We start from the raw sequence: 24,496 nt of genomic DNA, 5'->3' as shown, positions 1-24,496 counted from the left end.
CCCGCTGACAGCCACGGGTTTTGGAAAACGGACGCCGGCAAAGTTGAGCGTCCGTTTCCAACCTGCGGGCTGTGGGCAGATTTGTTTTTCTTTTTTTTACATTTATTTATTTATTTATTTAAAAGTTTTTTATATACCGCACATTGGGGTCACTTACGTGTCCGTCTAGGCGGGTTTACAAAATTTACATACACATATAAAACATATTTTAAATATAAAGCATAAAACATAATTCACATACATAATAAAATAAACATAATAAAATAATTCTTGATTAACAGGTATCAAACGGTGCATTTTTGGGGCCTTCAACTTAATATCGCTATGTTATTAAGTCGGAGGGTGTACAGAAAAGCAGTTTTTTCTGCTTTTCTGTACACTTACCCGGTGTCGTCTAAAATTAACACCTGCCTTTGTCAGGCGTTAATTTCTGAGAGTAAAATGTGAGGCTTTGATGCACATTTTACTTTCTGTATTTTGGGTGACTAATAGGCTCATCAACATGCATTTGCATGTGATGAGCGCTATTAGTTTCGGGGGGGGGGGGGGGGGGGGGGGGTGTTGGCTGCGCGTTTTCCACGTACTATTACCCCTTATACTGTAAGGGGTAATAATAGTGTATAAAAAATGCGCGACCAAACGGGGGCTAAACGGTGCGCTTGGCCTGTCTGCATAACCCACTTGTTCAGCCTGGACTGGTCTGACTGTATTAAAGGAAAAGAAATTTTCAGGTAAGTAGTAATTTCAACTATTAGCCATTAACTAGCAGATCACCCATATTCTTACTGGGGAAAAAAGGTAGGATTAATCTTCCTGAATTTCAGATAGTTTTGCTCATTCCTGCTTTGTTTGCAGATAACTTAAATGTTACATCAGGAATTCTGTAATATTTTTTTGTTTACCAAATTCTAATTATACTATGGGTCATATTTTCTACTTTTTTTTCCTTGCAATTTGCAACTTTTGGTAACATTTTGAAAAGCACATTTTGCGATTTTACCTACTTTATTTCTGTCCTGTAAGATAACGTTTTATTCTTGCATATATGTAGCTGGTGCAGTACAAAGAATTGAAAGAACTGGTAAGAAAAAAAGTAGCAGTACTGGCCCATGAGTTGGAAAAACTGCTGCGAGAGCAAAAAGCAGATCAAGAAAGGATTGTGTTTGACCAGCGAAGACAAAATGAATTACAGGCACTGGAATAGAAATAACTGATTAAAGATTTGCTGTTTTTCCTTCCAGAATCTATGAATTAGAATTTTGACTAAATCATTCTTGTCTGACACAAGCAGCATGATAAGCCAAACAAATGGATGAAACAGAGGCATAGCTCCAGGTGGCCATCGGGGGGGGGGGGGGGGGGGGGGGCTCTCTGTTTTGGCTCAGGTTCCATCTCTAGCAGCAGGATCATTTCTCAGCTGAGTCAGCTCTTTAAAGGTGCAGGACTTAAAAGGCCTGAAGGCATTGGAATCCCTGATATTCCATGATCTCTGGCACCTTTAAGAGGGATAACTTAAATGGGGGGAACACCACTGTCCTTGGACTACTCAGGTAAAATTTTTGAGGCCACCAAAGTTTTTGTTTAGTTTTGACAGTGGTAATTATCCTACCACCTCCTCTCATCCCTTCAAAAGTCCAGAAATGCCTGGGCTGGGTGGAAAGTGGAAGCCTATTTACATAATTGCTTTTCAGTAGTTTGAGAGATTAAGGCTTATATAAAGTAGCTGCATAAGTACAGAGGAGAGAGTGAAACAGCAGGGAAAGGGTGAAAAGACAGAAGACAGTGTTGCCAGAACTGAGTTTTTTTTAGCCTTTGCCTTGAAAACATACTTCCATTTTATTTGCAAATTTAGAAGCCATTTTTTGAAAACCAAAATAGCAGTCTTCAACTTTGAGGGTAATTTTCAATAGCGTGCCTAACTCAGCATATACAAGTAGATGCACCTAAAATTATATTTGTATTTTATAAACTGTGCAGCGGGGTCACATAGTTTATAATATACTACTTCCTTTTCTTTCTGCTACACCAATCTAGAACAATTGGTTTGAGTCTGTCTTCCAGCTGACTGAGGCAGAACACATTTTTTTTATTTGTGACATTACTTCTATATACGAGTTTAGCTGTATTCTTTGCCTCCGCTGACAACTACTTTTGATGGTGTAGCAGTTGTAATGCTTATGGAGAAGTCTGCAATTTGAATTTTATTAAAAAAAAAAAAAGGAAATGTAGGCTTTTATATCTAAAGCATTTTGGGCTATGCACCTGAAAGTTTATTCATATAATGAGCTCACAATTTGAAATGCTCCCATCCGTAAGTAAAGGTTGATGGTTGATCTTAAATTGATCAGAACAGTAAGGGAGGAAGAGGATCATCTAAGAAAATTTACTATCCCTTCCTTTATTTTACCACATGATAAAGTGAATTTTAAAAGCCCGGCGTGTTCCAAAATTGGGAGATACACCCGCCATGCAGATTTTAAGAGATACCAGTTTATTTATGTACTTGCTGCTATGCGCACAAATACATTTTCACGAAAAGGGGCGGGGCATGATACTGGTGTTCCTGGACTTCTCAATGAAACCAATGAGTAAATACGTGCAAAAGTGTCAGCCGGGGTCCCCTACCATGTAACTTCTGTTATGGCATGTAAATGAGAAAACAAAAAAAAAGTAAAGAGGTGAGCGGGGTTTTAAGGGCTGGGATTAACAGGGTAAAAGGGAGGCTATCAAACTAGGGGGCGTTTGGAAGTTTAGGCCTTGCCTGACTGAACGGAGGAATGAACTGTGAAAATTGGTAATAGGATTGGTTTGTGTGTTTGCTAAAATCCCCCCCACTTACATGGTAGAAGTGGCATTTGCGCGCTTTGGCATGTGCACATGTGCGCACGATCAGTCTATTTTATAATATGCGTGCATATACATGCAATTGTTATAAAATGGCTGCGTCCCTCGGCGCAGGCCGACATAAGTGCACACATGTGGCCCACGCGCCTGCTTAAAAGTTGCCGTCATAATCTTCATTTATGAAAATAAAGAGACAATCGAGCAATTCAAAGTTAGAGGGGCATTAAAAAAAAAAAAAGAAGTGACTTGTGGGTCATTTTAATTTAAAGAGGAACTTGAGGACATTTTGCCATTTTACAGTCCTCTGGACACCTTGAAGCTGCCGTTGTGCTGTGTGAGGGAACAAGAGATCAGCGGCAGATGTCACCAATTGGTCAGCATGCTTTTCTGTCGAAAAATAGCATAAAGTGTTAGAGTGCACAATCCAAGAAATTTAAGATAACTTGAGTCTGGGATCCATCTCAAAAGCTAAATTAGATACATTCCTGAGTTGGTTGAAGATTCGGATTCGCCCATTTGAGACTGGAACATCTGTCATTTTGAAATTGCTTGAGCAGGAAATAGCATTGTACAGCCACATTTAAGTAAAAATCAGGGCCTACCAATTTTGACTACTGAAGCAAATGTTCAGAAGAACTTAATGTTTATCCCCATCATTCTTTCCACAAGTCACTACTCTCAAGAGTTTTTTTAAATGCTGCCTTCAAAGCTTCTTGTGCTTTACAAAAACAAGATGAAGGAATGGATTCTTTCATTTCATCCATCTTGAGTAGTGAGTCCTTTCAGGTGGGTCATGTCACCTTACCAGCACATGGAGGCACAGCACAAAGATCTTTTCTGTGACATCACCGCCACTATATATGTGAAACTAGTTTCACAGATGGTAGGGACTCATCAGTGGTACAGCAGGATCTCAGAGGACTTTAGGTTTTTTTTTGTGGGCCAAGCCCCTAATTCTGCCTGGAGAGTGAGCCTAGTTTGATGGTGCTCAGTCTCAGAAAGGATTTGGTAGAGCCTTGAGTTGGGAGGTGGTTTCTCTCAGTAGCTATCCAAAACTTATTTAAAAAAAAAAAAAAAAAAAAGAGGGGAGTCTCTAATGGGCGGGGAGTGGTTAAGGTCGCTAGATGGCTTGCTCTTAATTCCCACAGAGAAACAGAAAATATCTTCACACAGAACTAGTCCCAGTAAATTGAGTATATATGTATATATATAATCTAGGCCTAGTAAAATTTGCAATGCAGATAAGGTATAATATAAACAAGGGAAAAATACAAATGTAATATATGATAAGATACAAGACAGTAATGCATAGAGCAAGTAAATCAAAACTATGAATATATATATATATATATATATATATATATATATATATATATATATATATATATATATATATATATTTATTTACAATGTAAAATCAAATCTTACTTCCCTGAGGTCAACCCATGAATCTTAGCAGTAAAATTGTCTGTAATTTCTAGGACTCAGTGCAGTGGAGTATGGCATGTCATTGATGGTCTTGTGTTACCGCCAATACTGAGGCATTGGTCTTGTGAAGTAGTTTATATAGAATATCTTGTTGTTTTTCTGATATTTTGTGCCAATAATCAGTCATCGATCATGCTGTGTACCCTTTCCTTTCTCATGCATTCCAGCCCTAGGGTAGAAGGGCCTTGACAGATGTTGGCTCAAAAAGGTCAGCAGAATGTGACCTATAGGTTTCCTGAGGGCCTCAGTGACTCATCTCTAGCACACACAATTCTGTGGTTTACTTTTCCAAAGAAGACAGAGAATTTAAGAGAAAAGAAGAAGACAAAAGGTTCAGTCAGTGGTTCAATTGTTTAGTGTCCTAACTGGCCCCGTAACACTGAGATTTTTCACATTGTCGATCCCTGTCTAATACACAATCTTAGTTTTAGCAGTCAGGTCTCAGGAGAGAATTCTTAGAACCTCTTCCCACCTTTCCTCTTCACTTCTGCCTGCCTGTCTCTTTTTAAGCTTTCTAAAAATAAAAAAAGCGAGTTGGAAAGAAGTGGCTCTGCGTTAGAGATTTCTCTGGTGGCACTAAAGGTTTGTGACAGAACTAATAGTAGGCTCCCACCCTATGGAATAAGTGTGCTGTGCAGAGCGTGGAATTTTAAGTGTCTGTATCGCTGCAGTTTTGGGTGTTGGGCTGGAATGGATAATTGTAAATCCATTTGGCTTCTGAAATTCATCTTCTTTATTGGGCCCTTTATGTTTTGCTTGTTCTCGGGCAGTGGAGGCTGTGGGAGAGTGTTTTACAGTCTTTGGACAGTTCCAACGCCTCTTCCCCGCTGACTCTTTGTCTAATCCATGGTCAGAGTTAGCTGTGGAGGGGTGTCTGCCATGGCTTTTTTGGCGGGAGCATCAGCCTTTTTTGCCAACTCTCCATGGCCTTTTCAGGCTTTATTCAGTCCCAGATAAGGAGAATTCTGGGATTCCCCTTTGTGGCTATTGCTAAAAAGCTCCAGAGCAGGAATTTCTTTCCCATCAGTGTGACGAATGTGATACTTTTTACCTCGAATTCTTCCAGTTATTTGCATTAGGTCTTCCAGTTATTTGCATTAGGTCTTCTGCACTTGATTATGGTGGTGTGTCAGGGCAAATTCCTTGCCTTTCTTGAACTGTTGAAGACTAACTCTGTATTATCATCAGGTGGAAGGATCAGAGGTATTTGTGTTTGTATTCTGCAGGAGCTTTTCAGTTCTGGGCTCTGCCCTTTGATGGGGTGCTGGCACCAAGGACTTTCACTAAGGTAATTGTGGTGGTAGAAGCTTTTTTTCATAGAGAAGAAGTCTTGGTGCATTCCTGTCTGGATGATTGGTTAATCAGACAAATCCTTATCAAGAAGGTATTCAGGTGTCCAGGAGAATAGTACAGTTTTAGAATGCTTGGGTTGGGTATTACATTTTTCAAAGAGCAGTTTTACTCTTCCTCAGTCTCTGGAATATCTGGGGGCATGTTTAAACATGGTCATGTATCCCTGACCTGGGAGAGGATAGAATAGTTAATTCGATAGATGTGAAGCTTTAGAGCTCTGAAGAGATTTGAAAGCTTGGGATTATCATCAGGTTCTGGGCTCCATGGCCGCTGATCTGGGTCCCGTGGTCAAGGGCTAACATGAGGCCTCTGCAGCCTGTTTTGCTGTCTTGATGGTCACCCCAATCTCAGGATTATGAAGTCTGTCTTCCATTGCTGATGTCGGTGAAGGGCAGCTTTCTGTGGTGGATGTTTTATGAGACAGAGAGCCATGTGGGGAGTCAATCTGATGACATTGTCTTGGATGCTTTGGTGCGGCCCTGGGCAAGAGAAGGTCCTCTTGACTTCCCTTCTTGATCCCTGATAAACAGAGGGCTGTGAAGGATCAAGCTCAAGAACATTAGAGTGATCCTCATGGCCCCAGATTGGCCCTCACTCCCATGATATGCAGATCTGATAAGGCTTCAGCTCGAGCCAAGCCTCCCCTTTGTCTGCCGGCTGTTCAGGGACTACTGGTGCAGGGTCCGATAGTCATGGATGATCCCTCTCCGCTCTCCTCTCCGCTCTCCTCTCCCTCTCCGCTCTCTTGAAAGTTTTTTGTTTGGGGAAGAAGGCTTATTCTTCATTTATGATTTCCACTTTGTTGAAAGCACGTAAATCCTCCACATTGCTGGCTTGTATCAGAATCTGATGATGTGATGGAGCATACCAACAACACTCTCATTCTACTATAAGGCTTTTAACCCAGGCATTAAGGCAGAAGGCTGCAGGAGATTCTGAGTGAAGGGAGGTTACCTTAACTCTTCTGAGCTGCTGTTTTGATTTATGTAACTGTGAAACACTATAAATAAATAATCCCTCTGCACTCAGGCAGGCAAATCCACACGTGTGAGTTATGCACCTCTACCATCAGATGGAGACTGAGTAAAGCTGACATCACGGGCATATAGCCTTGCCCCACCATCAGCCCACTAATATTCTCTGTCTCGAACAGATGGTGGACATACATCTCCCTACTGGGGATTGCTTGTAGTAAAAAAAAAAAAAAAAAAAAAGAAAATAGACAATAGAAGTTTTCAAGGCACCACTTGAGCTCCTGAGGAGACACTCGATGAGTCCCTCACTCAGATAAGCATTTTTTTTCAAGTCTGGTCCTTGAGAGGGCTCAGTTACTGAAGCATGGTTATTCTTCTGCAGTGAGCTCCACTGTGCTGTGGCTAGCTTACAGTAGCCTGGAGGTTATTCAAAGGCTGGTGTGGAGCAAGGTTCTCATTTCTCTCACAGTTGACATTCCACTAATGTTGGAATTTTTACAAGAAAACTTGCTTAAAGGCTTGGCCCTTAGCACTTTGAAGGTACAAGTAGAAGCATTTGCTTGTTGTGGAAAATGAGTTGATTGTGGGATGTTGCCTCCCAACCAAATGTGTCCACATTGTTGAAGGGAGTTAGACATATATGGCCTCCCTTGCAGCTACTGGTGCCTCTTATGGACCTTAGCCTGGTCATGAGTTTTTTCTTGGTATTCTGTTTAGTTCGACCTATTTCAGAGCTGCAGGTTCCTCCTTGCTGTGAGCCGTTTCTGTGAAACTCTGCCTATATGGACAGTGGTGGTGTTCATGCCTGTTCTCTGCACAAAGGGCAGAAAAAAAGAGGTCTGCAAGGTATCATTTCTAGGCTGTTCCTGTCTCTCTGGATTCCCCTTTTCTTCTAGTTTTCGGGTTGTCGTAGCTTCAGAGTGTTATTTTTTAAGTATGTTCCTGACCCCCTCTGGGGTTGGCTGGGTCACCAAACAAATGTCCATTTCTTGTTCATATCCAGATCAGTCCAGACAAGTGGGTTTATGCATCCCTACCAGCAGATAGAGGCAGAGAGCAAACACTTTGAGGCACTGCTACATAACGGAGAGTGCCACCTGCAGTCCCTCAGTATTTCTCTGTCTCCAGCACATGTAGTGGTGCTTACTTGCATTCTGTTAGTAAAAAAAAAAAAAGAAAGTAAAGTTAATTTAGAGTAGGGAAAAGAAGATCCGGCGCTCCCAGAGGTGTTAGTTACCTTCATGGGCCATCCCTCTGGTTGAGCAGGGCGAGTGGGGAGTTGGATATCCCTGGCTAGGCTCAACCCTTGAAGCCAGGGTTCCTGGTTCCCTCGATCCCCTTGAGGGCCTCCCTCCGAAGCTGACCTGTGGAAGCATCCTGCAGCCCCAGAAACAGGAGAGTACCTCTTTCTATCCCCTTTCTGTTTTTCTTGGAGGGGCTGGGGAGGCTGGGTTTTTTCAAGGACGCCACTGCTGTTAGTTTTCTTTCCTTACTGCGGTTTGGTCGACTCAGCGTCATGGAGGACAGGCTCGCGCGACTTGTGCTATCAGTTCAGCACTTGGAACCCGGACAGCGGCTCGGCTGTGACGGCTTTATTTTTTCTCCTGCTCCGTTTACTTTTAGCTGCGAGTGCCATGCCGACTCCCGCTGAGTGTGGGAAATCCTGTCAGGCCTGCGGGGGAGGCATTCTCGCCTCAGCGCGGCCCTTCTCTGCCCGATCTGTGTCTCTGGAGGTGAGGGAACCTCGGCACAGATTCCCAGATGGAGACCCTGCACTCGGGCTTCAGGCTTTGTGCAGGAGGCCCCAGGAGAGGGCTCAGGGATCTCGGCCATTTTATCTCCATTGCAGGAGCCCTGTTTGGATGTGGAGAGCAGGGATTCCCCTCCTCCGCTTTCTCCTGTGGTTCAGGGATCGGATGGGGGTGAAGTGCCAGCAAACGCGGGAAAGGGCTTTGTGACTGTGGAACAGGTGACCCTCGGATTTCGTTTTGCTGATGCACAAGGCCTATCTCGCCAGTCAGGAGCTGGCAAATAAGCGACCAGCCTCTCAGATGGTCTGGATGGCTCATAAGAGACCTCGGTCTGAGGCGCCTCCGCGGAAGGGGGTCATTTTGTGCCTGTTGGGTCTTGACCGTTCATTTGCTGACGATATTTCCTCTGAAGAGTCTGAGGGCATTGATCCAAGGGGCAATGTTCCACAAGGACCACAGCAGGACCAGGGCGCTGGTCAGGACACGGATCTACCGGTTCACCTTTATCCACATGTTTATTAATTCCTTCAAAAAAGTGAAGCAGATTTGTGAGGCAAGACTTGCCTTGGGTAAAGCCATGCTGACTTTGTTCCATTAACCATGTCTTTCTATATGTTCTGGGATTTTGATGCTTAGAACATTTTCCACTATTTTTCCTGGCACTGAAGTCAGGCTAGCCGGTCTGTAGTTTCCCGGATCGCCCCTGGAGCCCTTTTTAAATATTGGGGTTACATTTGCTATCCTCCAGTCTTCAGGTACAATGGATGATTTTAATGATAGGTTACAAATGTTTACTAATAGGTCTGAAATTTCATTTTTTGAGTTCCTTTAGAACCCTGGGGTGTATACCATCCGGTCCAGGTGATTTACTACTCTTCAGTTTATCAATCAGGCCTACCCACATCTTCTAGGTTCACCGTGATTTGGTTCAGTCCATCTGAATCATTACCCATGAAAACCTTCTCCGGAACAGGTATCTTCCCAACATACTCTTTAGTAAACACCGAAGCAAAGAAATCATTTAATCTTTCCGCGATGGCCTTATTTTCTCTAATTGCCCCGTTAATCCCTCGATCATCTAACGGTCCAATTGACTCCCTCACAGGCTTTCTGCTTCGGATATATTTTAAAAAGTTTTTATTGTGAGTTTTTGCCTCTACGGCCAACTTCTTTTCAAATTCTCTCTTAGCCTGTCTTATCAATGTTTTACATTTAACTTGCCAACACTTTTATGCATTATTCTATTTTCTTCTGTTGGACCTTCCAATTTTGAATGAAGATCTTTTGGCTAAAATAGCTTCTTTCACCTCCCCTTTTAACCATGCCGGTAATCGTTTTACCTTCTTTCCACCTTTTTTCTATATCTGTATTTTTCTAACATGTGGATAGATGGATTCAGAAACTAGTGGATTATGCACCTCTACCAGGAGATGGAGCAAGCTGACATAACAGTATATATAGTCCTGCCACAAGATCAGCCTGCCAGTATTCTTGTCTCCAGCAGATGGTGGTCATGCATTTCTCTACTGGGAATTGCTTCGAAATTTAAAGGAGAATTAATAGGAGCTTTGCATTGTCCCGCTCTCTTGTGGTGATACCTAATGGTTCCTCCCCAGTTGAGAATTCCTGGGGTGGTTTCTGTAGTCCTTAGATGAGTACCTTGGTCTGGTAGCTGGTTGTTCAGCCAGTGTGGACTTTGCTGTCTTAAACAACTGAAAGCAGGGGCAGGAAGCCGAGCATGGCGGTGATGGTATATGCCTTCTCCCCCAGCAGCCATAGACAGTCTCTGTACACAGTCAGGAAAAGCTGAGCTCAGGTAAGTTTAAAAAAAAAGAAAAGTCAGAGACCCAGAAGTGGGGTGGGTTTGTAGGACAGTCCTCTGATCTCCGTGCCTCAGTGTTCCATTTCGACATTCATTCCCACTCCCTTGGGGTTAAGGGATCTGGGCAGTCTGGCGGGTTTCAGTGGCCGGGTGGGCTAAGTCCCACGGTTAGGCTTCTTGCTGTGCTCCATGTGTTTTCGTGTGCCTTCTTTCCTGCGTGTTCGCCTGCCCTCTACAGTACGTTGGTTGCTTGCAAGGGCATCTGGCCGTATGTTTGAATTATGTGTCCAGTTTCTTTTGGGTGCCCAGCTATGTACATATTCTGGAATGTATTGGTTGTGCACCCAGGATTAGCATGGTGACAATTGCGCTTAAGTTTTGCGACGCATAGCCTTAGGACGCTTACATTTGGTCATGTAAATTTTCTGTGCCTAAATTGTTTTAGTTAGAATTTGGCTGGACACACATCTTCTGTCGCCTGTTTAGCCTTCTGATGTCCTAGTGGCACCTGTGGCTAAGAAACCTAAGCTGCTGTCATATTTGGTATCTCCAGCCTGGAGTGCCCTTTAACTTGTGACAGTGCTGCTTAGAAGCTCAGGGAGAATTATCTTCCTCTGATTTTACTAAGCCTGGTTTTCCCAGCTTGATAAGGGTCTGGTTAAGGACATATCAGGAAGGATGCCTGACCTTGGAACTCCCTTGACTGGTTCCTTAGCAGAGGGCGGCAGCTACAGTGGGCGTCGCAGAAATGCCTTCTGGTATTGTCATGGATCCTTCTACCTTTCTTGGGTAGAATTTTTTTCTAGGATTGCAAATCCTTTCTTCAGGTGCAGTCTTCAGCTCCATCTAATCTTGTCAGGTCAGATCTCAGGCGGTGGCATCTCCCTCTTCCGGTACTACTATTAAGTGCCAGAGAACACCTCAATTGACTACAGAAACTCCCGATAGAATCCGGATGGCACAAATGAGACAGATCCTGACTCTGGAGGCTGGGGAAATTCCTCCGGGACTGGACCTTATAGGACTATTTTGTGTTCTTTTATAGAGATGAACTGCCAGCCCTTGATTTCCTTAGACATTAAAGATGCTGGAAGTACCTGAGTTAGATTCCATGTCTGAACCAAAGAAAATTCCCATTTTGATTTTCTTTGTGTGAAGCCTGTTTTTATTCCCTGTTTATGGAGGCCTATTCAAGAATTGATTGATCTTGAGTGGGACGCAAAAGAGGCAAATTTCAAAGGGGATCGGACCTTGGAAGACCTGTACCCTCTGGAATCCAGTGGTGGGAGCACATCTGCGTTTTTCTGAAAGTGGATGCGTTTGTCTGTGCTGTCTTTAAAGGGATGGACTATCCCCTTGGAAGGAGGAGCAGCCTTGAAGGATGTGCATGTTAGGAGGATTGAGGCCATTCTAAAGCAAGCATTTGAAGCAGTGGCAATGACCTTACAGATATCTTCTTGTTCCCTGGTGGTTTGCTCTTGTTTGCTTCTCTCTCAGGAGGTTGATGACTCTGGGGTGAATTCCAGGGCAATTATGGAACCCGCCGCCGCTTTTTAGCAAATGCAGGCTGCCATTTTGTCTGCACCTTGGCCAGAGGAGTGGATTCAGTAATAGTGGCCAGGCGTCAGTTATGGCTGAGAAATTGGTCGGCCGATGTGGCCTCCAAAGCTAATCTTAAGAAAGTGCCCTTTAAATGTTCGCTCTTTTTTGGGAGGAGAGTGGAAAAACTGGCCAGTAAGTGGGCGAATCCTCAGTTTCTTAGTTGCCGAAGGATAAGAAGCAATCTCCGTGCCCCCTTTGATATGAGGGGTCATCTCAGGGGTTCCAAGAGGGTTTCCCTTTCAGAAGACTCGGGCTTTTGGTAGGTCTTAGTCCTTTTGTCCTAGACAGCCCAGGCAGGATGCGGGCTCAAGTAGTGGTACCTCCGGAGCCTCTCATTGAAGGCTTGCCAACCTACCCCTGGGATCGGGAGATAGGGGGATCTCTCTTTCTTATCAGAGGTGGGTCGAAATTAAATCGGATCAGCAGGTATTGGAGGTGATATGAGAGGGATATGCGCTGGAGTTTGCGGTGTTCCTCGGGACGTGTTTATGCTGTCTCCCTGCAGAAGAAGCAGACAGTGGAGTGTATGCTGTCAAGGCTCCTCGGTCTGAGGGCTGTGGTTCCAGTTCCCACAATCTCAAGAAAGTCGGAGTCGATATTCCATCTATTTTGTTGTGCCCAAAAAGGTGGGCTCTTTTCGTCCCATCCTGGATCTCAAAAGGGGCCAACCTTCATTTGCGGGTACTCATTTTTGCATGGAAACTTTACACTCAGTGATAATGGCTGTGCAGTCAGGAGAATTTCTGACCTTCTTGATTAGCATCTGATTGGAGCACCAACGTTTTCTGCGATTTGCGATGTTGGGGTGCCATTATTGGTTTCCGGTGCTGCATTTTGGTCTCCCAGGGCTTTTTCCAAGGTTATGGTGTGGTGGCGGTAAAGGATCCTGTTACACCCATAAGAAATTGCCATGCTGGGTCAGACCAAGGGTCCATCAAGCCCAGCATCCTGTTTCCAACATGAGGCCAAACCAGGCTTCAAGAACCTGGCAAGTACCCAAACACTAAGAAGATCCCATGCTAATGATGCCAGTAATAGCAGAGGCCATTCCCTAAGTCAACTTGATTAATAGCAGTTAATGGACTTCTCCTCCAAGAACTTATCAAAATCTTTTTTAAACTCAGCTGTACTAACTGCACTAAACACATTCTCTGGCAGCAAATCCAGAGCTTTAGGCGGAGGCATGAGCCTGGTGTTACGGTTGAACCAAGACAGAAGACCGCTTACCTTGTCTCGTAGAGACCCTGGGATGCTGGAATGGTCGAGGAACCGGGTCCAGACGATTGGTAGTAGCGCAACCAAGGTGATAATCCAAAGACAGGCGGCAGTCAATAAGCAAGAGATACCCAAAACGACAATCCAGAGGCAGGCAGCAGGCAGAGGAGTCCAAAGGCAGTCCGGGTCGAGGCAGGCAGCAAGCAACAGGACACAAAGCGACAATCCAGAGGCAGGCGGGAGGCAGAGGAGTCCAAAGGCAGTCCGTGTCAAAGCAGGCAGCAAGCAGCAGGAAACACCAAGCAGAATCCCTGAACACTACTCGTGGCCGAAGCAGTGCAGAAGTGAAGAAGTTCCCTTTAAATAGGGCAAACCTTCCCGCGCTGGGCAGGACTTCCGCCGGCAGCTGATGTCAAAAGGGGGCGTGGTCAAGCCCCGATTCGCGCCGGGATGGAAGCCAGCATTGGGGAGGAACGCCGGCGCCATCGGAAGCTCTCCAGCAGGTAACAGTACCCCCCCCCCCCCCCCCCCGCAAGGCCCTCCTCTCTCCTCTCTGTCTGGGCTTGAGAGGAAAGCGCTGATGGAAGTTTGTGAGCAGACTGGGTGCCTGTATATTATGAGCAGGCTCCCAAGTATTCTCTTCGGGTCCATAGTTCTTCCAAGAAATTAAATATTGTAGTTGTCCCCTACATCTTCTGGAATCCAAGATGTCCTCAACTTCAAATTGAGTATCATTCTGTATTATATGCGTATTAGGCTTCCTCCTTCTGGAAGGCCAAGATAAAATTGCAGGTTTGAGTAAGGAAACGTGGAAGGTATCGTGAATCTGCAGAGAGGACAGTAAACGCAGTTTAAAAGTGAATGCATTAATCTGCTTCTCGATAGGGAAGGGCCCAATAAAGCGAGGTGCAAATTTCAGTGACGGCATGCGTAATCGAAGATTACGTGTGCTCAACAGACGAGATCTCCTGCCTGAAGTCGAGGAGGCTCACATCTCGTCTTATCCTCTTGGACTTTCATTCTACAGGCATTCTTTAGTAATAAAACTCATGTCTCTTTCCATAACTTGATCATAGATGCGATGGTATTGTTGACTGCCGGACATATAGAAGAAGTAGCAATAGGTAACGGGAGCCGTGGGTGTCTACCAAAAACTACAAAAAAGGGAGGACCTCCCAGTAGCTTGAGCCAGATGGTTGTTATGACACATTTCGGCCCAAACCAACAAGGAAGCCCAATTATCTTGTCTTTGATTAACATAAGATCGGAGGAAGGCCTTCAAGGATTGATTCGTACGTTCCGTGAGTCCATTGGTTGGGGATGATAGGCTGAAGAGAATTCAAGTTTAATTTTCAGAAGTTTGCAAAGTTCTTTCCAAAATCGAGCTGGAAATTGCACACCTCTTTCCGAAACAATACTAAGAGGTAGCCCATGAAAGCGAAAAATGTGGTGAAGGAATAACTGAACTAATTCTGTCACAGAGGGTAGTCCTGGAAGCGGAATGAAGTGAGCCATTTCTGGAAAAACGGTCCACCACCACCCCATATGACAGTGTTGTTGTCAGATGCGGGTGATCGGTGATAAAATCGGTGGCAGTATGAGTCCACAGTTTGGTGGGAACTGGTAGCGGTTGTAGGAGACCCAAGGCTTTCTGTCGAGGAGTCTTCCGAGCTGCACAAACAGAGCAGGAATCTTCATAAACCTTGATATCTTTTTTCCATTGAGGCCACCAATAATGCCTTGATACCAGATCCCTGGTACGTGAAATTCCTGCATGACCTGCTAATTGTGCATCATGCGCCCAACAAAGAACTTCAATCTCAAACGTTTGGGAACCACTGTCTTACCAATGGGTACCGTAAAAGTAGCAGCCAGCTGTATTTGTGCAGGGTCTATTATGTATCGAGGAGGATCGGGCGTATCATCAAGATTGAAGCTTCTTGAGAGAGTGTCCGCCCGAAGATTCTTTTGTGTAGGTCGAAAATGTAGAACAAAATTAAACCTACTAAAAAAAAAGTGCCCACCGAGCTTGTCGAGGATTTAAACCGTCGGGCTTTCGCAAGGTATGCTAAATTTTTATGATCTGTATAGACAGTCACAGTATGTCGGGCGCCCTCTAGGAGGTGACGCCATTCCTCAAAGGCTAACTTTATAGCCAACAGTTCCCGATCTCCTATGGTATAATTTTTCTCTGCTGATGAAAATTTTTTAGAAAAGAAGGTGCATGTCACGAATTTCCCATCGTCTGCCGGTTGTAACAAAACTGCTCCAACCCCTACAGCAGAAGCATCAACTTCTAGAATAAAGGGTCTATTGGAATCGGGGCGCCTAAGACAAGGATTCTTAGTAAATTCCTTCTTTAATTTAAGGAAGGCATGCACGGCCTCCTGCGGCCGTTTCTGGATGGGGGCTCCTTTTCTTGTGAGTGCAGTAAGAGGAGCCACCAATGAGGAAAAATCTGGAATAAATTGTCTATAGTAATTGGAAAATCCCAGAAATCTTTGTAAGGCTTTCAATCCTATGGGTTGAGGCCAGTTCAATATGGCTTTGAGTTTATCCGGGTCCATGGATAAACCTTTATTGGAGATTAATATATCCCAGGAATGGTAACTGGTTTTTATGAAACACACATTTCTCTAATTTAGCATAAAGTTTATGTTCTCTGAGACGTTGAAGAACCAGTCACACATGCTCCTGATGCTGTTCAATATTATTGGAAAAAATTAATATATCATCCAAATAGACAATGACATGAGAGTAGAGAATATCACAAAATATATCATTGATCATGGCTTGAAATACGGCAGGAGCATTACAAAGTCCAAACGGCATTACCCTGTATTCGTAATGTCCGTCATGAGTATTAAAGGCCGTCTTCCATTCATCCCCCTCTCGAATTCGAATCAAGTTGTAGGCCCCTCTTAAATCCAACTTAGTAAAGACTTGGGCTCCTTTAATCTGATCAAATAGTTCCGAAATGAGGGGAATAGGATACCTGTTCTTCTTGGTGATGTTGTTTAATCCCCGATAATCAATACATGGTCTTAAAGACCCATCTTTCTTTTTAACAAAAAAGAATCCAGCTCCGGCTGGTGAGGTGGAAGGTCTAATGAATCCTCGTGCTAAATTCTCCTGGATATACTGCATCAAAGCCGCCGATTCGGGTTTTGATAGGGCATAAATCCTGCCCCTTGGAGGGATTTTTCCTGGAAGAATGTCAATTGCACAATCGTAATCTCGATGAGGTGGTAAAGATTCCGCTTGTTGTTGACTAAAGATGTCTGTGAAATCTTCATAAGGGGCGGGAATGCCTGAAGAAATCTTTGCATAGTGGATTTGACAATTCTGAATTTGTTTTAAATAGTTTTGAAAACAGAATGGGCTCCAAATAATTAATTGTAGAGAGGCCCAGTCTACTCGAGGTTGGTGTACACTTAGCTGCGGTAGACCCAAGATTACTTGGTTGACTGAGGATAGAAGTACATAAAGTTGAATGCGCTCTCGATGTAGAACTCCTGAATTCATAGGAATGGGTTTGGGAATGTGAGAGATTCGAATTCCCAGGGGCTGCCCAGATACAGAGGTAACCGAAAGAGGCGTGGGTAATGGTTCCACAGGAATATGATGGATTTTTACCAAACTCTCTTCTATGAAATTGCTGGCCGCCCCTGAGTCTATAAAAGCCTGGAGTTGAATAGGCTCTTCCTTTATGGTGATGGTCACGGGAATCAGTAGTTGAGGAGAGGGAATGGTGGGACCCAGGGAAGCCTCTCCTACCCAACCTAGGTCCGAGAGTTTCCCGATTTGTTGGGACATTTGTTAACGAAATGACCTGCCCCCGCACAATACATACAAAGATTTCTCAGTCTTTGCCATTGGTGTTCCTCAGGAGATAATCGAAATCTGTCAATCTGCATGGGTTCCTCGGCGTTAGGGGGCACTTCAGTCGGTCTCAGAGCGACAAAAGGTTGTTGAAAGGTAGGGGCCAGACAAAATGTCCTTCTAGTGGCGGTACGTTCCCATGCTCTTTCTTGAAAGCGTAAATCCAACCGAATGGCTAAACGGATAAGTTCCTCCAAAGACTCTGGGGAGTCCCGGCCAGTCAATTCATCTTTTATGTTTTCTGACAATCCTTGTCGAAATATGGCGGTGAGGCTATCCTCTCCCCAAGCAAGTTCAGTTGCCAAGGTTCGAAATTGAATGGCGAATTCACCTACTGACCGAGACCCTTGTCTGATTTGTAGTAAATCATTGGCTGCTGAGGTAGATCGTCCTGGTTCGTCAAAGATGAGACAAAATTCCTTCAGAAATCGATCCAGATTGTTGAGAATGGGGTCATCTCTTTCCCATAAAGGTGAGGCCCAGGCCAGGGCTGGACCCTCCAGCAGTGACAAAATGAAGGTAACTTTAATCTTATCTGATGGGAACAGGGATGGCTGAAGTGAAAAATGCATTTGACATTGATTAATGAAGCCCCGACGCTGCACGGAAGTTCCATTAAATCTTGGAGGAGGAGGTAGACGTATAGGGTTCGGTGAAGCGGTGATGGCTGCAACTGGAGCTGCAGGTGCATGGGCAAGTGCATCCATACGAGCGACTAATCGGTCTAGCACTCCAGTTACTTGGTCGAGTACACCTTGGTGTTGCTGTAGCCGGAAGGCCAAACCTGGGATAGCCTGAAGCGCGGTCAAATCTACTGGTTCCATGGCTTCGGCCAACTGTTACGGTTAGTCGTGGAACCAAGACAGGAGACTGCTTACCTTGTCTCGTAGAGACGCTGGGATGCTGGAATGGTCGAGGACTATTCTTCAATCACTCATCTTCTCCGGACTGGATTACTGTAATTCTCTATACATAGGTCTCCCAGAAAACACACTTCATTCACTTCAATTAATCCAAAATGCAGCAGCATGTATCCTAACAAATTCTTCAAAAAAAAATCATATCACCCCAATACTTCAATCTTTACATTGGTTACCAGTCAAATACAGAATACAGTTTACCTGGGATCCAGAGGAAGGGACCCGGTGTGATCTTTTACTCTCGGACCTCCGTGCGTTGTAGAAATGGCGCCGGCGCCATTTTGTTTTTTTGTCCCCCGACGTCAGGAGCGTAGGAGATCGCTCCCGGACCCCCGCTGGACCCCCAGGGACTTTTGGCCAGCTTGGGGGGGCCTCCTGACCCCCACAAGACTTGCCAAAAGTCCAGCGGGGGTCCGGAACGATCTCCTACAGCGCGAATCGTTTTTCCGTACAGAAAAACGATTCGACTGCAGGAGGTCGTTCCGGACCCCCGCTGGACCCCCAGGGACATTTGGCCACCTTGGGGGGGCCTTCTGACCCCCACAAGACTTGCCAAAAGTCCAGGGGAACGACCTCCTGCAGTCGAATCGTTTTTCCGTACAGAAAAACGATTCGACTGCAGGAGGTCGTTCCGGACCCCCGCTGGACCCCCAGGGACATTTGGCCACCTTGGGGGGGCCTTCTGACCCCCACAAGACTTGCCAAAAGTCCAGGGGAATGACCTCCTGCAGTCGAATCGTTTTTTCCGTACAGAAAAATGATTTGCGGTAGGAGATCGCTCCCGGACCCCCGCTGGACTTTTGGCAAGTCTTGTGGGGGTCAGGAGGCCCCCCCAAGCTGGCCAAAAGTCCCTGGGGGTCCAGCGGGGGTCCGGGAGCGATCTCCTACGCTCCTGACGTCGGGGGACAAAAAAACAAAATGGCGCCGGCGCTACCTTTGACCTGTCATATGACAGGTCAAAGGTAGCGCTGGCGCCATTTCTACAACGCACGGAGGTCCGAGAGTAAAAGATCACACCGGGACCCTTCCTCTGGATCCCAGGTAATTTGAGGCATTTTGGGGGGGTTCGGGAGGGTGGGGGATTTATTTTAAAGGGTCGGGGTGGGTTTTAGGGTTGTTTTAATGTGCCGGTTTTCCCGCCCTCCCCCTTCCCCTCCCCCCCCCCACTGGACCCCAGGTAATTTAAGGCATTTTGGGGGGGTTCGGGAGGGTGGGGGATTTATTTTAAAGGGTCGGGGTGGGTTTTAGGGATGTTTTAGTGTGCCGGTTTTCGATTTACACGATTTACACGATATTTAAAAAACCCAAACTGCGACAATCCGATTCCCTCCCGCTCCCAGCCGAAATCGATTGTTAAGACGATCGATCACACGATTCACATCTCTAATATGTTTGTCAAGGTGAATTTCAGAGCTACAGGCTTTTTCCTGTAGTGAACCTTTTTTGACGTTCTCAGAAGGGTTGGTGGTGTTCCACATGTTCTCAAACTTTTGGTATGAGGTGGTTTTGCAATTTAATCACAATGAGACAGTCTGTCTTTTTTTTTTTTTTTCTCTCATCCTTCAAAAGAGTCCTTGGTAGAAGGATTTTGAAGTGCTTCACTGATTGGATGGTGGCAGGGTACTTCTGTGGTGAAGGGTGAAGAATTATTTTAGGAAATATGATTGTTCATCCTTTTTTGTTGACAAAGGGAAAGGGGAGGCAGCTTCTAAAGTTTCAATTTCTAGGTGTATTAAGGAAGTTTAGTTCAGTGTACATTGCTAATGGGCTGCTGCTTTCCAGAGGACTTAGAGCTCATTTGACTGAGCTTAGGCCTCTTTGTAGGAACTTCGCTTAGTTTCACCATTGGAGATTTGCAGAGCAGTTACTTGATTGTTCTTGTATTTATTCATGAAGCATTTTGGTATGGATCTTTGAGCCAGAGTGGTTGCTGTTTGGTATATTCCACTTATCTGGACTATATTGGAAGGTGAAATTTAGTCTTTTATCTGCTAATTTCGTTTCCTTGAGTCAGCCAGACTAGTCCAGGACCCACTTAGACTGCAGATTGCTTTTGTGCTTGCACACGTTTTGTCCTCTTTCTGTGGGGTGATGAGGAAGCCATTATGTTTGCTATAGGAATTACTGTTTACCAATTTGGGGCTTTGTGAGGTTTTCTGATAGTCTTTCTTATGGGGTTTTGAGGGTATTGAGGGATCAGTTAGGTTGTTAGCTTGTACAGAAAATGCTGACAGGCTGAGGTAAACCTGGGATCCTATATAGGGTGATGTCAGCAAATTAGTTGCTGTCTGCCTCCACCTGCTGGTATGTCAGCATAACTCATTTGTCTGGACTAGTCTAACTGGACTGAAGGAAAGAATTAAGCAGTTGTTACTCAACGCACAAACTCTGGAATTTGTTGCCAGAAGATGTGGTTAGAGCAGTTAGTATAGCTGTGTTTAAAAAATGATTGGATAAGTTCTTGGAGGAGAAGTCCATTACCTGCTATTAAGTTCACTTAGAGAATAGCCACTGCCATTAGCAATGGTTACATGGAATAGACTTAGTTTTTGGGTACTTGCCAGGTTCTTATGGCCTGGCTTGGCCACTGTTGGAAACAGGATGCTGGGCTTGATGGACCCTTGGTCTGACCCAGTATGGCATTTTCTTATGTTCTTAGGTAAGGCTAAATTTCACCATAATACAGGTTACCATAAGGAGAGTGTAGATAAGGGATTTCAAAACAATCCTTATGTCATGGGATAGGTGGCGATGTCCTTTCGTGGATTGCAAACTGGCTAAAAGACAGGAAACAGAGAGTAGGATTAAATGGGCAATTTTCTCAGTGGAAGGGAGTGGACAGTGGAGTGCCTCAAGGATCTGTATTGGGACCCTTACTTTTCAATATATTTATAAATGATCTGGAAAGAAATATGACGAGTGAGATAATCAAATTTGCAGATGACACAAAATTGTTCAGCGTAGTTAAATCACAAGCAGATTGTGATAAATTGCAGGAAGACCTTGTGAGACTGGAAAATTGGGCATCCAAATGGCAGATGAAATTTAATGTGCAAGGTGATGCATATAGGGAAAAATAACCCATGCTATAATTACACAATGTTGGGTTCCATATTAGGTGCTACAACCCAAGAAAGAGATCTAGGTGTCATAGTGGATAACACATTGAAATCGTCGGTACAGTGTGCTGCGGCAGTCAAAAAAGCAAACAGAATGTTGGGAATTATTAGAAAGGGAATGGTGAATAAAACGAAAAATGTCATAATGCCTCTGTATCGCTCCAAGGTGAGATCGCACCTTGAATACTGTGTACAATTCTGGTTGCCGCATCTCAAAAAAGATATAATTGCAATGGAGAAGGTACAGAGAAGGGCTACCAAAATGATAAGGGGAATGGAACAGCTCCCCTATGAGGAAAGACTAAAGAGGTTAGGACTTTTCAGCTTGGAGAAGAGACGACTGAGGGGGGATATGATAGAGGTGTTTAAAATCATGAGAGGTCTAGAACGGGTAGATGTGAATCGGTTATTTACTCTTTCGGATAGTAGAAAGACTAGGGGGCACTCCATGAAGTTAGCATGGGGCACATTAAAACTAATCGGAGAAAGTTCTTTTTTACTCAACGCACAATTAAACTCTGGAATTTGTTGCCAGAGGATGTGGTTAGTGCAGTTAATATAGCTGTGTTTAAAAAAGGATTGGATAAGTTCTTGGAGGAGAAGTCCATTACCTGCTATTAAGTTCACTTAGAGAATAGCCACTGCCATTAGCAATGGTTACATGGAATAGACTTAGTTTTTGGGTACTTGCCAGGTTCTTATGGCCTGGCTTGGCCACTGTTGGAAACAGGATGCTGGGCTTGATGGACCCTTGGTCTGACCCAGTATGGCATTTTCTTATGTTCTTATGTTCTTAGCTTAGGACTCCCCACATATATGGCTGATTGCATTCTGCTCGTCTTTGGGGAAAGCATAGTTGCTTCCTAGTAACTAGTGTTCTTTCTTGGTAGATTAAGGAAGATAAATTAGTCATAACATGCCCTCCCACTTCCCCTGGAGCTAATTTTTCCTTTATAGCTCTGATGCATTTGACTAATGGGGTCTCATGGAGTGTGGCTATTTGGTGTTTGCTATACATGAGCATGATGGTTTTATATTCCTTTCTATCTCTAGTAAAATGTTCTGGTTCAATGGGATCAGTAAGTAGTAAGCAGTTCAATGGGATGACATAACTCACATATTACGGGCCTCAGAGTCCGGAAACACACCTGGGGAGCAGCATGGGACTGCAAGGCATGACTCGGGACAAGACGAGGGCTAGTCTTCTGCCTAGCTAGCCCCCTCCCCCACAGGTTGAGCCATTAGGTTCTGGGGCCAGTAGGTCTCTGCGGTGGCAGTACGTCATAGTGGTGAATCCACATGGGCTGGATCACAACTAGGTACGACAAGGTAGGCTGGAGACAAGGGTTGGACAAGGCAGGCTTGGAGGAAGGCAGGCTGGAGGCAAGGATTGGACAATGCAATCGTCTACAGAGGCAGACTGAACAAGGCAGGCAGGACTTGGAACTAGACAAGACACAGGGTGAAACAAGGCAAGGACAGGACCTGGAACAGGCAGGACAAGATCATCAAGGCAGACTAGGGCAGGATTTGAAAAAGGAGGACAAGGGTAACAAGAAACAAAGACTATACAAGTCCTAAGGCAACAACGTAATATACAGGTAGAGTAGGCCTCAAGGCAGGATACAAGATAAATTAGGCCAGAAGGCCTGAAGGCAGGAAATAAGGCAGGTAAGTCCAAGGTCCTCAAAAGAAGGCAAGAGACCTGAAGGCCACAAGGCTAGGCAAGGAAACAAGGAAAGAAAGACCGTAGGTCACAAGGCAGGAACAAAGGTCAGGTCACAGAGCCAGAAGCGATATCATTAGAAGACAAGTAACTTCTGGCAAGGCAGGGTTACATAGACCTGGGACTGGGACTTGGGCTTGGCAAGGGCAGTGAGGAGTAGCTTGAAAAGACTAGTGATGAGGCTCACTGAGAGTTTCTGCAAGTGCAGAGATGTCAATAAGGTAGGATAAGGCTGCGTAGCAGGTGAAATCCTAACACCACATTGGTGACTGATTTATCCTGCTGTCCTTGAGAAAACTCCAATTTATAGGTATGCAACTTTCCTTTTCTGTTAAGTCTCTAGACCAGGGGTCGGGAACCCATGGCTCGCGAGCCAGATATAGCTCTTTTGAGGGCTGCATCTGGCTCGCAGACAAGTGTCGCCACACTTTCCAGTCCCCCGCTGACCCAGCTGCTTCCCGGTCCTCCTCCGCCCGGGCTTAAAATGCTGTCAGCCTGGGCGGAACGCGGCAGGACAGCTGGAGTCAGCGGCACCGGCGTGCTCTCTTCTCCCCCCCCCCCCCCCCCCCCGCGGCTCGGAAGAGGAAGTGGTAAGCATTGGGTGCGTGCGCGGGAAGAAGAGACCATGCTAGTGTGGTCTCTTCTTCCCGCCCCCCCCGGCCCGGAAGAGGAAGTGGAGAGCATTGGGTGCGTGCGCGGCAAGAAGAGGCCACGCTAGTGTGGTCTGCGTCGGTCCGACGAAAAGAAGACTGCAGCGCGGCTCGGAAGAGAATGAAGAGCTTCAACCGCGGCCGATTGGACTCCTCCTCCGCGAGGGCTGAAAATGAAGGAGGTTAATGTTGGGAGGAGGCTACTGCTGCCGCGAATTCCCGGGGTGGGGGTGGGGGAGAGAGAGAGTGAATGAGCGAGCAAGCATGTGTGTTTGAGATCCTGTGTGTGTGAGTGAGAGATTGCATGTATGTGAATGATTGAGAGCCTGTATATGTGAAAGAGAGTGTCTGTGATTGAGAGCCTGCCTGTGAGAGAGAGAGCATGAATGTAAGTTTACCATTGGGAACCTGTATGTGTAAGTTTGTGATTGAAAACCTGTTTGTGTGAAAGAGTATGTGTGTATTATTGAGACCCTTTGTGTGTGAGAGAGATCATGTGTATGTATGATTAAGAGCCTGTGTGTATAAGTAAGAGAGAGCATGTGTGTCTGTGTGTGATTGAGAGCTGATTTAGGTGAGGGAGCATATGAGTATGTGATTGAGAGCCTGTGTCTATTAAACTCCAACCTCAACTGGCTCAACCCCCCCCTCGTACCCCGTACCTCCAAGAGACCTACACGCCCAGCACTCCAAGGAACACTCCAAGCCCAATCTATTAAATCCTTTAAGCTTTCCTCCACTATTAACAGAGCCTTTTCTCTGGCCGGCCCCACGATATGGAACTCTATGCCCCATGATATTCGCACTGAGACCTATACCCCCACTTTCAAAAAGAAACTTAAAACCTGGCTCTTCCAACAAGCTTACTCCATCACACCCCCTATTACATAACTCCCCCTCCGACCCTTACCCTTACTCGGATTTCCTGATATGACCACCTCTATGCTTGTCGATTTGGTACTGTGCACTAATTCTGTATATAGTTTTGATGTAAATAGTTTTGATGTAAGGGCTCCCCCCTAATTTCAATTATATGTTTCCTAGTTCAGTATATTATCTGTTTTATGTAAGGGCCCCGCCCAATGGTTTTGTGTTCACTGTAAACCGATGCGATGTGCGAACGGTCATCGGTATAAAAGAAACGTTAAAT

At 45.1% G+C, this 24,496-nt stretch overlaps 1 protein-coding gene across 1 annotated transcript in view; it reads left to right on the top strand.

The window, feature by feature from the left end:
* SMC1B (structural maintenance of chromosomes 1B) overlaps positions 1-24,496 on the top strand; it is a 941,781-nt gene that overhangs the window by 138,561 nt on the left and 778,724 nt on the right. The window contains 1 exon segment of the mRNA XM_029600056.1: positions 1,052-1,192. Coding sequence (XP_029455916.1) covers positions 1,052-1,192 — 141 coding nt within the window.

Source organism: Rhinatrema bivittatum, chromosome 4 (genome assembly GCF_901001135.1).
Source record: "Rhinatrema bivittatum chromosome 4, aRhiBiv1.1, whole genome shotgun sequence".
Lineage (NCBI taxonomy): Eukaryota > Metazoa > Chordata > Amphibia > Gymnophiona > Rhinatrematidae > Rhinatrema > Rhinatrema bivittatum.
The sequence above is the reverse complement of the archived record's forward strand: the minus strand, read 5'-3'. Positions and strand labels throughout refer to the sequence as shown.